The following is a 17,169-nucleotide window of genomic DNA, read 5'->3' on the forward strand; positions in this document are numbered from 1 at the left end:
AAAATTGTGATTATCCTCATTATTTCTGTAAAATTAATTATTATCATCACCACTCCTTGTCATATCATCTGACTACGTATGTGACCGTGCATTGGAGTTTACACCGCAGTATTGCAAGCAAGCAAGAAGTGTACTTACGAATATCCTACGATGCACTTTACGGTTCCAACTTGCCGTAAGTGAATTCTCCGTACCTGGTATAACTATGAACGAATGTCAGGGCGCCTAACGTAGTTTAGCAAGCGAGACAAAGTACAGAAGTGCAACAAAGAGATAAAATAAATACAGAAGTCCTGGTGTAGATTTCTCTATGCAACTAGGAACAGTAAGGCTCAATGTGGTTTCGTTTATTACCACACAGTACATTTATGACACAGTCAAATATTTCTCACGTTTTACAGTACGATATCACCTTACGGAAATGATAGATCAAATTTAAACGAATAAGATCTACTACATGTTGGTCCACAGAATAGCTCCTAGTCGTCTTCTAGACGAGTTTGTAGATTAAGAACCAGGTTTTATCTACTTGACCTTCATCTGCAGAATTAGACGAGACTTTGTTTATTGCTTTTCTACAAGTTCGACTACTCAATCCTTTGTTGTCAGCAGTTTTCTCTAAACACTGTCTCATAAGACTCATGTGGAAAATGTACTTTAATTTTGGAAAAATTATCGGTCTTATTTTGCATGAGTAAGATTTAAAGTCCGATATCGTGTATGCACGTTTCAATCTGTGTTTGATTACGACTCCGAATGACAGAAGGTGTAGCATTTGTGGCAACAACAGTCTCTGACGCATATTTGCTCTACACTTACTAATGCCAATCAATTTGGATATCGTTTTATTCAATCTCCTTGTTTAAAATCATAGAATTATTAGAACTAGGCCCTAGCAAGGAACTGTCATGCTCACTTGTTAGCGTTGTGTTTCCATTATAATAATGTGACTGTCAGGAAATATTTTATTGAGTAATTGCCAACATTTAATAATTGATGTTTTATGAATGGTAAACCAAGTGTACTATGTATTCAAACATCAGCTACATGGTAATTCATCAGGAAGAAGTAACACAAGGCATGGTCATTGCAAAGTGAAGTGATTCGTTTACGTTTCTCGGTCTAACGTGGGTGGATTGGCCATGATGTGTTAAACTGAGGGCTTGTAGCTGATTAAATGTAATTTAAACAAGACTACACCCCAGCCCTGCTGCGCTGTGTTGATGTTGTAAAATCGCTGAAACACGTCGATTAAAACAACGCCATGGCCCATTCCGTTGTGCAGCTTGAAAGATTTTGATTGTATTGTGATACCAGGCATGATTGACCAAAGTGATTCCTGAACTACTTTTCACGTCAAAAGTTGTAGTATATCAAAAACCCTTTCGGATGTTTAGAAATAAAACCATTTTTTAAATCAATATGCATATGAGGTGGCAGTTTATTGACCCGAAATTTTCACCGTCATTCAATAATGAAATGCGTACATTTTGAACGAAGCTACGTGATTGGAAATCATTTATGTCATAATTATTCTTTTGGTGCACTGTCAAATAATAAGCTTATAAGTAATGGAACTTTTTCGAAATTAATTTTTATGAAGTTGTTAGGAGATATTCATTGATTCTGAAAACGTTGGCATTGTTATTGTCACACAAATAAAAAGCGATTTCTGAATAAATAGGTGACAGCTATATGCACTGTTCAATTTTCGTCATCATCAAATCGTACAACATAGTTCAAATCATGCTTAGATATCATTGTAGTTATTCATAAGATACTTCAAAAACCCGGATGATTTGCCGACTGTACGCATATATCTTCATGTAGATGTCCATACAAAGTACATTCCAGTGTCATCATATTAAAGATTGCACTTGACAGATACTGCACTGAATTCACTTTCTAGCCCTCTTTGGCGTGGCACTGATTCACTTCAAGTGAATTATGTCAGTACTTAATGTCAAGTGCAATCTTTAGTATGGTGACCCTGGAATGTACTTTGTATGGACATCCGTTCTAGGTCAGAACAAACAATCATCTTTATTGGTGCCTGGTTCGATTTGAGGACAAATATATTGGACAATAAAACTCAGGTAACATCTGTTTGTTTAACAACTTCATTTCAACATTAGTTTATGGTGAATGTAAGTTAGGTCGCAAATACGAATATTTTAAACCCTTTCCATACCTTCCGGTAATGGTTAAGGTTATTTTCGATCACATCATAATTGTTTGTTCGCCTGAAGGTCTCATTCAATTCCACACATCCATACTTTATTCATTTCCAAACTCAATCATTTACAAATGCTTTATTTTCTATGCAATTACTGTTTGCTGTTATATGGAATACTTTTCACAAATGTGGCAGCATTCAAATCCCTTCAAATTGCATTTAAATCTTTCATAGATATAACTTTTAGTCAGTGGGTTTGACCATGGATGTAAAAAATCTATTTTTACATCCATGGTCTGACTCAACACAGACAGCATCTTGTCAACATCCTGAGAATAGACCATGATATTTATTGAATTATACCCTAGTGATAAAATGGGAACATTTCAAAATACAAGACGCTTTTAATCGGTTTAAGAGATTATGATCTCCAACATCTAACATTGTTTGATAGATAACTCTGTGCGTGGCTGCTTTCAGGAAGCTGTGACCGATTTAGTTGATAGTCATCTCCACTGGATAGTGATCACTAACGTCCAGAGCCTGAAATGTAGAATACAACAAAATATGCAAATGATAAACATTTGATAAACAATGTTTGTCATTAGTTACTGGACGACAATGCTGTCGTTCAATAACGTTACAATGTTATACGTGACGAGAACCATGAAGTGTAGAACTCGCATCGAATCTGACTTTGATCTTTGTTTCCGCGTCTTTCACATCAATTTACAGAGAGCGTGTTGAGGTAGTATGCTCCTAGAAAGACCTTAACTTTTGCTCATAGTACTTTCTCAATGAGATTTTCAACCATTTTCTTACCAAATCAAGAACAAAAACCTAGGGGAATCGTGCAAAAGTTAGTTCTTGGGAAACAAATCACCGAACATTTACCGATATTTGAAATTCAATAATGCCTCCATTTCTGTATTAGCTCCATGGAATTACCCTTTTCGATTTTCGGAAAACTGAGACTGAAAATTTTTCTTACTAACATATGAGCCTGCACCAGTCGTATACCAAAAAAGTACCAAAAAAAATTGGGAGCCCGAATATCTGTCACCGAGGCACATTTTACCTTTACTATAGATAAAACACCATCATCGCCTATGACTTACCAGCTGGTGGCTGATTCCAAAGTACGCATCGAAGTAAAACACATCAGCGGAGCCAGCTTTATACTCAGCATTGAACTTCCTTCCGGTGATGGTCAGTCTGCAAGGAATGGAATTTTAAGTATGGCATTAGCAATAAGGCAATAACCATGGTAAACTAAGGGGCAATAATAATCTACTGCATGCTGATTCCACTCCATGGAAACCCATGGTTCGACTGTTGAATTAAGGTTCGACTGTTGTTGTTAAGGATTAAAGCTGTGAATTTCTAAGACTTCACAAACATTGTCAGGTCTACCTCTGAGAACAGTCCTGCAGTGCGAATGAGAATTCGACATGATATCAAGGTTGGAATACACGGGGAGAGTCTCGAGCGTGAATCAAGACTCTGATGGAATAAAAGCTGTCATGATCACACAGCTTCAATGTAATGCAGTACATTGTATAAACACTAAAATATCCAGTATCTAGCAAGGGCCTTCGGCGATAAGGACATGTGCAGCCTGATATTCTCTAGAATCGGTACAATTCGCACCTTATAGCATTTATGCATATATGAATATGCATATATGAATATACACCAACCTGTGACTTTTGTATATAACTGTATCAATTTACATGTTATAGGTGATTTAAAGTGTTTTATAACTATTTCGAAGACCGAAATGAGAAAGCAGATTTTAAAATTGAGCGAGCGGAAATTCAGAACCTTGGACCTAGCACAGTCTGTAGCGGCAATATATTGCAAGCATATACTCGTCGATGGCAGTGAACTTACGCAGACGATAAAGGGTGACAACTCCGGTACCGCAAAGCGCATAACACATGTTCCAACGAAGTAATTCCAAATGCAATTCCAAAAGTTTGACCGAGGTTTATGTTAATTTCCATTTTTAATCCCTTATATCGAAACACATTTGTTTCGAGTCCATCAATCTATGCTAAACTGAGGAACTCTGATAGCACTGGTCTATTGCTATTTTACCGAGGTTAGCGGAATCTTGCCTGAAACCAGATAACACATTGGATAACTTGGTTCAAAGGTTAAATGACTTTAATTTGCGGGGTATAATCACCTGTCGTAGGCACAGACGGTTGACGACACAGTTGTGTCTGCGTCATCAGGTATCAACCAATTGAAACGAGAATCAGTTCTGTAGCTGATATACGGCCAATCACCAGGTCTGACATAGCTGCAATCGGCATTGTAGTCTCCTCCAATCAGAATGTCCTGCAATTTGCAAAATCCACTGCGATACTCAGTATAGTGCAAGGTAGTGACTATACAATAACAGAGACATACTGACAATCGGAAAAAGAAAGACGAACCAAAACACTATAGCAACAGTCCTAGAGTTATGGGAGCCGTCATTATTTACGGCCTTGGGGGTCGGAGGAATGTGAGGGGGTCACTCAAAAAATTGTAAAACTTCAAGAGGGGTTGCTCAAAATGTGGAGAGGAAGAAGGGGAGTTACTCAATTTTTGGTGAAAAGTAAATTGAAACACCTCAAATTTCACCATTGCACACATCAATTTCTCAAAATTTTCGATGCGAGAGGGCCGGGGGACAACGCCTCTCGTGCTCTTCCCCTTGGGTGTTCTAACAATTTTAATAGTAAAAAAGAAAATTGAAAAAACCTCTCAGATTGCACCAGACTGCACCATTCCACACATCATTTTCTCAAAATTGTCTACACAAGATAGGGGACACCCCCTCTGACACTTCCCCCTTAGCCTCTCGTGTGTTCTCCCCTGTACTTTCAAATTCTGCCCTGTCAGATATCCTAGTGAAAAGCCTGTCATGATACCCATCCAAATTCAACTATGTTATGTGGTTGGATACCAGTTATAGCGTGAGCTTTTATATCTGTATTTTGTTGTCACTTTGAATTTTATTTTGTTGGTTTCACCTTTTTCAACCGTCAAGAGATAACCGATGATAGTCTAGCAGAGTACATCAGGATTTGAAAGGTCTTTACTATTGCTGTATTTTTGTAAATTTTACAAATCCATGTATTGGTATTTAACTCTTCTCAGTGGGAGTGGTCAGTCAAAATGTCTGAGCTTGAGAGGGAGGTTAAATTCATCATGGTTGGCAAGGGGAGGGGTTACTCACAATTTCGGAGTTTCCGATGAAATTCCCCCCCACCGTAAATAATGACGGCTCCCTATCGTCATTACGAACTTTCATGCAGGACATGTTCGTCATGTGAGAATAACAGCATCGAAGTAACTAGAGATGTATGTTTTTAACAACAGAGAACATTGGAAAGAGTTCATGATATCGTTTGCATGTAGCCACTGTGGACAATCTGACTGTACAGAATGTTCGTGTCAAAACATATAAAAGATAGTTTACCCACCTCTACTCCCCAGTGCGCCTCGATGTCATCATTAACAATGGTGAAATGATCGATCTCAGCGACGGCATCGCTAGGTCTTACATGCGTACAGCTGAAGATGAAATCCTTCAAATCTTGCAAAGAAAACCGAATAAAACGTTTATGATTTTAGTCTTCTAAGAGACATGGTCTTCCGAGACATTTATTTTAACAGCTTAGCAATTAAACAGAACGATTCCTGCCAAGGATTAATGATGTTCCATTTGTCTTGACTAAGCAGATAACATGTTTATTATGAGTGTATCAAAAGAAGATTTTTACAAATTATCAAATTTTGCATCTTTAATGACGTATTCAGAATTACTCATCGACTGAATGCAATTACTCAGTAAGAGTTAACCTACATCACTCTAAGCATGTCAACACACAGGATGGCGCTTTATGCATCTGGAACTTCAGAAGTGAGAAAATCTCTAGCAACTGTACATGCTGATCACGCACATTTTATCAAGAATGGGGTAATTTATGGTCAAACGCCGGAAAATGAAGCCTGTCTTTTACATCGTCAATAAAAATATCATTACTTGCAGTCTAGCCATCGTAGCTCATGCTGCGGTATTAAATCATACAACGACATTAACACTGTTAAGTGTTAAAATAACTTATCCATTGTTGCTATTGATGTAACTTACTTGTATTTGGTGAAAAGAATCTGACGTTGTGATTTGGTCTCTCAAGAATGTCGTTTGGATCAGCATATGTGTACTTATCCGTGACACTGACCTTAGCATGCCTGCAATTCAAGAAGAGAGAATAGTTTGTGACGAGAATCTAGGTCAGACCAATTTGTGCAAATAATGTCAACTTATAATGTGGCAATAAGAAATTAGTATAACTGCGGCGTTGCAATATTATTTCGGAAAATATCCTTCTTTGTTGCATGCTTTCTTATTTGATAGAAGTAAGACGCTACGAGCCGAGGAAAGAATAAAGCCTGGGAGTCGTTTTAACACTTCCATATATTGAATCCTTAAATCTAAACAAACAGTATAGAAAAAATTGGAAAAACCTCCATAAATTTAATTGTCATATTACTGGTGTTTTGTTAATGTCTCAATAACTCTGACGAAATAATTTGCGCCAAATGAGTGTCAAACTTTGACCGACTTGGTTGTGTACTGTTGTCGTTGTTGTTGTTTTAATAATGTGAGCTAATGAAATACATTGACATGTGCAGGATACTCATTAAGATCAAATAAACGTGTACAATTATGACCGGTCAGTCAAACTGAACTTCTGATACAATAGGTGGCCATTTAAACCACAAAAAACGACATGAAATTTGTGCACGGTATTTCATTTTCATCAACTAAATTTTCGATACTGTAGTTGACAATTTAAACCACAAAAAATGACGTGGAATTTGTGCAGGGTATTTCATTATGTACTGTGTCAATCCACCATTTGACCATCCACTCTCAGCCCACAGTTTTACCATCCACTCTTAGCCAACAATTTGACCACGCACTCTCAGCCTACCATTTGATCTCAGCCCAAAATTTGACCATGCACTCCCAACCCATCTTTTGACCCAAACCAAAGCATATGATTTGGCTTACCTGTAGTAATAAGCGTATTGTTCCTTAGAAGAAGTACGACCAACGCGAGGACCAAGTTCAAGACTGTAAGCGTTGTTTGATTTCCTGCAAGAGAGATTTAAAAGTAAATTAACCGACGGCACTGGTAGTCAGTGTCATCGCTTGGCATCTGAATAATTATTTTTGCACCTCGGGACATATATTTGGACTTTTAAAATTTTACAATTCTTTTCTGATCTACCACTATTGGGGCTTCATTTTGAAGCTCTTGGAAAAAGAAATCATTTTCTCTTCTTTAACTACTTGGTTCCATTCCAATTCTCTGAAACCCAACCTTTCGAAATATCATTACATGCTCTTCGGTACTAGGCAACAACTCAAGAAAATACCAAATCACATAAAAGTTCTTTCCAATCAAAGTACTACTATCAAAGCATCTCCTTCTGCTACCTGTTTAGGTTTAAGACTTGACCAAGAACTCAGCTGGTCCGACCATGTTGCCTACCTCCGTCGAGCATGTGGCTAACGTCTGACGAAATTGGCCCGTGTCAGATAGTCCGTGGGCTAGAGGAGTCTACTTGCAACCCCACAGGATGAACCTGTATTTTTCAGAAGCCTTAGGATCCCTAGAATACGAAATTGCATTTTAAAAAAATATAGGGACTCAATAGCTGTTATGTCATGTTTTGAAGGGTACCGCAAAATCACGATTTTCCAAGCTAAATGCATTTTCGTCAAATCTGTCTTCTTGTAAGTCATGTGCTGAGCTCATTTTTAATATAACCTCACTTGTTTGGTATCATTGGAAAGGCAATTTATTCTTCTTTAAGATGACATATTGCATTATGTAATATCTTCTACAGTTTTTGTCAAATATGACCAAACTTACCCCTTACCCCAAAATTTAACATTACAAATTACAGAAAATCTCAAATTCTACAAATTTTTTTGCTAGGCATAATAAAAAATACAATGCTTTGTCTGAAATCTGTTTTATTTGATACAGGGACATGTCAGAAATATGAAATAAACTGTAACAGAAAAAAATATATTGAGAATTCACATCTGTAACAGTCATATTTTGAAGGGTACCGCAAAATCATAGTGTTGCAGATTTGCATGCATTTTTGTTAAAACTGTCTTCCTATGAGTTATCTGCTGAGCTTGTCTTTGAATATAACCTGGCTTGTTAGGTATCATTAGAAAGATAATTTACTAATCTTTAGAATGACATATTATAACATGCAATATCTTCTATAGTTTTCATGATATATAACCAAAACTTACCCCATACCCCAAAGTTTACATTGAAAATTTCAGTCATAGCTAAAACCAAATTCTACCATTTTTTTGCTTGACACAAAAAATCTGGCCGTTTTTGCTATTAAATCTATTTTATTTGGTACAAGGACATGTCAGAATCATGAAATAGACTTTTAACAGCGAAAATATTGAGAATCTACATCTGTAACAGTCATATTTTGAAGGGTACCGCAAATCATAGTGTTGCAGATTTGCATGCATTTTTGTTAAAACTGTCTTCTTATAAGTTATCTGCTGAGCTTGTTTTTGAATATAACCTGACTTGTCAGGTATAATTAGAAAGATAATCAACTAATCTTTAGAATGACATATTGTAAATATATATAATCCCATGGTATTTTTCTCTGTTTGACGTCATCGTATACGAGTGTTTTTCGCGGAGCCGTGCAACTTCGAGCCGAAGGCGAGAAGTTGTGCGGCTCCGCGAAAAACACGAGTATACGATGACGTCAAACAGAGAAAAATACCATGGGATATATATTTATCACATGAACAGTCTTCTTATTTTTCTTTTGATGTGAATGGATCAAAATTATCGTAACAAATTGCATGATTTCGTCGCTATTTGTGTTTTACTTACGCGGATTACTTTCATTTAAAGAGTAAAGCGGCCCGTCACCCAGGAGATACTTTCATTCATAAATCCCATCAAGCTGAAATTTGCTACATGAAATGGTACCTCCACCAACCAGACATACGGATTCTGTCACGTGAACCTGTCAATCATTGTCTCGCGCTGTACCGATGCCAAGGCAAGTCGGCCATCGGTACGGTGCGTGGTGGACATAACTTTCATCGTACTAGCGACGGATAGCCATAGTATTCAGAGTTATTCAGAATATTTACAAATAGATTTTTGAAGTAAATGCAACGACACGATCGAAACAGTAATTCTCATTCTCAGAGATTCCGTGGCTTTTCAAAATATCACACAAGTTTACAACCGTGGCGAGCGCGAAATATGATATTCTGTTCGATGACACACAGAGTGTACCTCATTGCATGTTTATGCCCACCCCCCGGCCACAACGCTGCCGTCACCGGTCTCTGCCATGCCGGTGTCAACTCGTTAATCCCGATCTCGGTCGTCAATGTTTTCGTCTTAAGGACTTTGATGTTTGCAGTGACATATATCTCACCCGTAGATACATGTACATCCTAATTTTACTTGACGGAAACTCTGTTTTGAGTGTTATCTGAGTCAACTTTCGAAGTACATCGGATTCCACAGCGCTGCAATGCATATGTCTCAGCCTTACGCCGCGCTACAGGTTTGATTCCGAGCAAGAATTTACAGAATTTGTTGTATGATGAAGGAAATTTATCGTTTTTAGTCGAATGACTTTATGCTTGTGCCTGTATGTCGCTTTCCCGAAGATTATACTGTACTCATTTATTCAGTTGAACTTCCGTTGAGGTGTAGATTTCAGGTTTATCGCCAACCGGGATCGCCAGGTACGACGTCCACATTGAGCGTTACGAGGCGACGTGGCTGGATCGGCGGTATTCGGGGCGGTATCCCCATTCGATTCCCGATAACAGCTATAGTTTTAGCGACTAGAAATTTCGCTGGACATGCCTTTTATGTTTCCATGTGTGGATTTATCGGGTCACCTTTTTTGTAAAAATGTCATGAGAGCACGGCATCGATCACGACAAATCGGTCTATGTTTACGTCGCGACCCGCATAGTGTATGAACGGTACCATGCAAGAAAAAAGTTCCGGTTGATGACGTACAACAGGGGTAATTCGGATTTCTTATCCGTCCTGTTCTACGTCACACAGGTGGGAATTCGGGCCAGTTCATGTGATAACAGCAATATCTTCTATAGTTTTCATGATATATAACCAAAACTTACCCTATACCCCAAAGTTTACATTGAAAATTGCAGTCATAGCTAAAACCAAATTCTACAATTTTCTTTACCTAGACATATAAATTCCGGCATTTATTTGTATGAAATCTATTTCATTCGGTAATGGGTCATGTCAAAAATATAAAATAGACTTTAAACAGAAAAAAGATTAAAATTCTGTAGTTGTAACAGTCACATTTTGAAGGGTACCGCAAAATCTCAGTATTCCTGACTTGCGTGCATATTTGTTGAATCTATCGTCTTTTAAGTCAACTCCTGAGCTTGTTTTTGAATATAACCTGGCTTGTTAGGTATCATTAGTAAGATTATTTACTAATCTTTAAAAAGACATATTGTAACATGCAATATCTTGTACAGATTTTTATGAAATATGACCAAAACTTACCCCATACCCCACAATTTACATCGAAAACTACTGTCATTGCTAATGTCAAATTCAAGCAATTTTTTACGCAAACATAAAAAATTAGGCAATTTTTTGTATGAAATCTGTTTTATTTTGTACTTGGCCAATCAGAAATATGAAATAGACTTTTAACAGAAAAAATATTGGGATTCTTTAGCTGTAACAGCTGTATTTTGAAGGGCACAGCAAAATCTCAGTATTCCTGATTCGCATGCGTTTTTGTTAAATCTGTCATCTTATAAATCGCCTAATGAGCTTATTATTGATTATAACCGGGTTTGTTTAGTATCATTGAAAAGATAATTAAATAGTCTTTACAATGGCATATTGTAACAGGCAATATCTTGTATAGTTTTCATGGAATATGACCAAAACGTACCCCATACCCCAAGGTTATATTGAAAGTATTGTCATAGATAACGTGATCAAATTCCGTGAATTTTAGCTAGACATGATAAAAATAGCTCTGTTTCGGTATTAAATCTGTAGTATATGGTACTGGGTCATGTCAGAAATATGAAATAGACTTTTAACAGAAAAAATATTTGGACCGTTTAGTTGTAACAGCCATATTTTGAAGGGAAATGCAAAATCACAGTACCGCAAATTGGCACCTTTTTTGTTAAATTCTTCTTCTTGTAAGTCATCTGCTGAACTTATTTTGTGACACAACCTGGCTTGTGAGGTATCATTAGTAGGGAAATTTACTCTTCTTTAAGATGACATATTGTAATATACAATGTCATTCATAGTTTTCCTGGAATATGGTCAAACTTTACCCATACCCAAAAAGTTCAAATCGCAAATTACAGCTTATCGTAAATTCTACCATTTTTTGCTGCACATAATACAAAAGGCAATTCTTGTTTAAAATCTGATTTATTTATACAAAAGTATGTCACAAGTATAAAATTAACTTTTAACGGGAAGATGATACAATTTAGTAGCCATTTGGATCATTTTTGGAGGGGGAACCCATATATTGCAAATGTATGTGTTTCGGCAAATTTGCCCTGATACCTGGGTACCCTTCCAAATATGATCCAAAAGGCTACAAAATCATATTATGTTCCTGTAAAAGTTAATTTCATATTTTGTACATAGTTTATTAACAAAAACACATATTTCATACTTTGCATACAAGCATTGCCTTTGGTATATAAAGTTAATAAATTGTAAAAAATGGTAGAGTTTCAGATTTGCAGTAATTTGCTGTGTAAACCTTGGGGTATGGGGTAAGCTTTGGTCCTATTTCATGAAACCTAAACAAGACATTGCATATTACAATATGTCATTTTTAAAACTAGTAAATTACCTTTCTATTGATACCTAACAAGCCAGGTTATGTCAACAATCAAGCTCAGCAGATGACTTTTAAGAAGACAGATTTAGCAAAAAAGCAAGCGAGTTGGCAATACTGTGATTTTGCGAGACCCTTCAAATATGACTGTTACAGGTGTAGAGTCCCAATATATTTTCTGTTAAAAGTCTATTTCATATTTCTGACATTCCCCCATACCAAATAAAAAGATTTCATATAAAGCATTGCCTTATTTGTTATGTCTAGCTAGAAAATTGGTAGAATTTGACGATAGCTACGAAGTAATTTTCGATATAAACTTTGTGGTATGGGGTAAGTTTTCGTCATATTCCATGAAAACTATGTAAGATATGGCATATAACAATATGTCATTTTAAAACGTAGTAAATTAGCTTTTCAATGGTACCAAATAAACATGGTTATGTGATAAAATAAGCGCAGCAGATGACCTACAAAGGGACAAAGTTAACAAAACACATATGAGTCTGCACTGCTGTGATTTTGCAGTACTCCACAGAATATGCCTGTTACAGCCATAGAATCCCAATATTCTTTCTGTTTAAAGTCTATTTCATATTTCTTACATGTTCCTGTACCAAATAAAATAGATTTAATAGCAAAAACTGCCAGATTTTATATGTCTAGGCAAAAAATGGTAGAATTTGGTTTTAGCTATGACTGAAATTTTCAATGTAAACGTTGGGGTATGGGGTAAGTTTATTGCATGTTACAATATGTCATTCTAAAGATTAGTTAATTATCTAACTAATGATACCTAACAAGCCAGGTTATATTCAAAAACAAGCTCAGCAGATAACTTATAAGAAGACAGTTTTAACAAAAATGCATGCAAATCTGCAACACTATGATTTTGCGGTACCCTTCAAAATATGACTGTTACAGATGTAGATTCCCAATATTTTTTCTGTTAAAAGTCTATTTCATGTTTGTGACATGTTCCTGTACCAAATAAAGTAGATTTAAAAGCAAAAAAGGCCAGATTTTTTGTGTCAAGCCAAAAAAATGGTAGAATTTGGTTTTAGCTATGACTGCAATTTTCAATGTAAACTTTGGGGTATGGGGTAAGTTTTGGTTATATATCATGAAAACGATAGAAGATATTGCATGTTACAATATGTCATTCTGAAGATTAGTTAATTATCTTTCTAATGATACCTAACAAGCCAGGTTATATTCAAAACCAAGCTCAGCAGATAATTCATAGGAAGACAGTTTTAACAAAATGCATGCAAATCTGCAACACTATGATTTTGCGGTACCCTTCAAAATATGACTGTTACAGATGTGAATTCTCAATATTTTTTTTCTGTTAAAAGTCTATTTCATATTTCTGACATGTCCCTGTATCAATAAAACAGATTTCAGACAAAGCATTGCATTTTTTATTATGCCTAGCTAAAAATTGGTAGAATTTGAGATTTTCTGTAATTTGTAATGTTAAATTTTGGGGTAAGGGGTAAGTTTTGGTTACATTTGACAAAAACTGTAGAAGATATTGCATAGTGCAATATGTCATCTTAAAGAGGAATAAATTCCCTGTCTAATAATACCAAACAAGTGAGGTTATGTTAAAAAATGAGCTCAACACATGACTTACAAGAAGACAGATTTGACGAAAATGCATTTAGCTTGGAAAATCGTGATTTTGCGGTACCCTTCAAAACATGACCATAACAGCTATTGCGTCCCTATATTTTTTCTCTGTTAAAATTCCATTTCGTATTCTAGGGATCCCAAGGATTCTGAAAATACAGGTTTGTTATCCTGTGGGGGGTGCACGTAGACCCCCTCTAGCCCACGGACTAAGACGATGTATTCCTGCAAAGGTTCGCAAAATGTTATCTCAGCTACAGTTTTCTCCCTTTTAGACTACTGTGACACTGTCTTTTCCAACTGTAATATTACTCTCAAAAGCAATCTACAACGCATAATTAATTTTGCAGTTCGCATTCAGTGTGGACTCAAAAAGTCAGACCATGTTACATCTTACAGAAATTCACTCAACTGGCCAACTATCCAGGAAAGACACGACCAACACTTAAAAAATCAACAAAAAAGTTCCTGTCTACTTGTCTGACCTTCTCACAAAAATTCAACAATTCACCAGTATAACACCAGAAGTAAATATCATGTTTCTAAAGCCCACAGTCGCTCATTCAAATATCGCTTATCCATCATTGCCAATACTACAATTTAAACTACTTTTCTGTGCCTGTCTATTCTTTTCTGAGTCATTTCTTGGCCGATTTGCATGTCAACTTCCTGCTCGTTTTAATTGAATACATGGTGCTCACTAACTATTTATGCTTATCTTTTGATGTGCAGTTTTATAACTTTTAACTACTGGTTTTTATTGAGTTATTTATTTTTATTCTGTATATGTCCATGTATTTTATTCAATGCATGAAAATCCATTTATGGATGCATTGACTTGAAGTAATAAATAAATTACAAATTACAAATTCTTTGGTTTTTGAAAACCAAAATTCTCTTTTTACTTATTCAGCATAGAAATTGCGGCCATTTCGAAACATCGGTAAAAGTCGGGTAAGTTGTTTTTCCATTGCCAAACTTTGCACGGTGACCACTGATTTTAATTATTGATTTTGTGAGAGAATTGTTGAAAGTTTCAATATGGAAACTTTAAGCAAAAGTTGAGGTCTTTAACTTTTGAGGTGCATACTAAGCGGACATCGAAATTTCGAAATTCACTTTTCCATAAATATGCTCTGTGTTTTAGGTCTGGGTTCGTTGACTACTACATGGTTTGGTGGATGTATACTTACGCGTTAATTTCGTCCAGCAACTCCCAAACAGCGATTTCATCAATGTCTCGCACTTCTTGGATGGCAATGATGTCATACAGAAGGCAAACCTGAAATTGACAAAGGACCAGATTGACATGAGCTCTGAGTCGTACCAATTTTATAAATCATGAAAACTATTGTACGAGCAGCGGTGTCAACTGTATAGGCGACTGTTTATTACCGTTACAACGAATGTATCTTAGATTAACATAAAAATCAACTTAAATTAAAACGGAATTGTCTGGTGATTTACAAAAATACTTTTAGCACTTCCTAGATTTGCGACTCTTCAACATTTAAGTAGCCAATTTCAAACATTTTCGATGACATAGGTATATCAAATTCACATTACTAATTATATCATGCCAGGGTGTTGATGGCGCAAATACTGCGAATTGATTGGTCGAGACGTGAAAATAGCAGTGATGTATTCGCAATACAGCACGATTGGAACATAAAGCAGCTCTCAGGTAGAGAAAATTCCCTTTTGAAGTTTTGTGCCAGAATTTCATAGTATGATATGATAGTGATAAACCATCTCAGCAATGGGTATACCACTCATTTCGGCATGTTCATTCCATATATGCATTCGCTATGGCTCGTGCACATATGTGGTGAACAGGTAAAAGTCTCAAGGATGTGGTTTATTGCTTAACCCTTTGAGCGCCAAAGTCAATTTTAGACAAATTTTTGCTTCAATTTTGATAAAAAAACTGAGGCCAATGAAATTTTATGTTCGTTTGGTCCAAAATTATCAGAAAAATTACAGAAAAGTTCATAAAAATTTGTAAAATGTTGGACTAAAATTTTGGTGGGAAAAAATACAGCACTCAAAGGGTTAAACATATTTTCAAAAGGAGAATAGTTATAGTTTAAAGATCACGCAGCTGTATATTGTACATTTCAACTATTTTGTTGCGTTTGAGAAATCCAAATTCTGATCTATTTTAATCATTTGGAAATTACCTAAGTCTCACATTATAACCCAGTCTTCCTGTATGTCATAATCAATATCGTTGCTAACAAGTGAAGTTTAGTCAGGAATAAATTTGAAAACAATAACATTGCATCTTTAAGAATGCATTATGTTGGCCAACTAATATTGCATACGATCAATATGCTCTAAGATTAAGAATAACGTTTTATAGAGCAATGATTATGAAAATATCGTGAAAACGTACGACAATTACACCTTGACTATTTTCAAAAGCTTGCAATAATGTCATTTTTGTTATTTCTTTGTTGCGAACAGTAAATGAGTCGCTGCTGTTTTTGCAATTTTGATAATGAAATAATTCAGGGCGGACCAGTCTAAATGAAGAAAGTGAACCGCAATAAAATTATGAATTCTGAAAAGTTACACGATAAATCAAACACATATAAGGACACAACGGTGTTGAATGACAACAAACTTCTACAAAATATAGGAACAAGGGAATACATGCATTGCAAACACTCAGGAAACGAGACAACACAACCATAGATGACGCACAGATTACAACAAGATTATGCGTTTTGAAGACACCGTCAAAATTAGATCAAATATTGAACTTTACGTGTAATTGGATAATATCTACCTTAATCGGTAATTCTCTTTGAAAGCATTGTAGACATGTGACGAGTATATAACGATTCTTTTACAAACCTAACACTCACAAAAATCGTCGTACTTCAGCAAATGTAAGTTGCGTTCATGTAATGAGGACGCTCAAATATTTTATAAAAGTTGAATTTGGTTTCCTTTACACCTTGTCGATAAAAACTGCTCTCAAGTTGGTTGTACACCTGTTAGTCCGATCTCAAAGTTTATATTTTGGGGAGCTTGTCCATTACCGCACGGATGAATTACTTACGTCAACGATAACTTCAACTACATCTGGTTTGCTCATTTTAGTCTTTCCGAAGACCTGGATGTTCCATGCTGCAATGTGAAGCGACGATTCAACGACATATGCCGATACGGCCAGCAACAAGACTACGGTAACAACTCTCATGTTTCCTCGGTGTTAAACTAATGTGTTAATGTCAGTGTCTCCCCGGTGTTTGGCTGATGTCCGTGCAGTAGACTGACTGCTATAAGGCAATGTGGCATTGCTAAATATTTCGTGTGGTGATAAAGATAAAAATGCAATTAAACTGATGTGGTGGTTCACACGCAAAATTCATGTTAAGTTTGTAAAT

General features: G+C 36.1%; 1 protein-coding gene across 1 annotated transcript; it reads right to left on the reverse strand.

The window, feature by feature from the left end:
* Positions 1-2,506: 2,506 nt before the first annotated feature.
* Positions 2,507-17,066, reverse strand: LOC139117984 (deoxyribonuclease-1-like). The gene is made up of 8 exons (XM_070681244.1): positions 16,842-17,066; positions 14,968-15,056; positions 7,254-7,337; positions 6,327-6,427; positions 5,656-5,768; positions 4,368-4,522; positions 3,295-3,391; positions 2,507-2,719 (listed from the first exon to the last, which is right to left on the reverse strand). Exons 1-8 carry the CDS (start codon positions 16,980-16,982, stop codon positions 2,672-2,674), a joined length of 828 nt encoding a protein of 275 aa, XP_070537345.1. The 5' UTR covers positions 16,983-17,066; the 3' UTR covers positions 2,507-2,671.
* Positions 17,067-17,169: the final 103 nt, after the last annotated feature.

Source organism: Ptychodera flava, chromosome 18 (genome assembly GCF_041260155.1).
Source record: "Ptychodera flava strain L36383 chromosome 18, AS_Pfla_20210202, whole genome shotgun sequence".
Taxonomy (NCBI): Eukaryota; Metazoa; Hemichordata; class Enteropneusta; family Ptychoderidae; genus Ptychodera; species Ptychodera flava.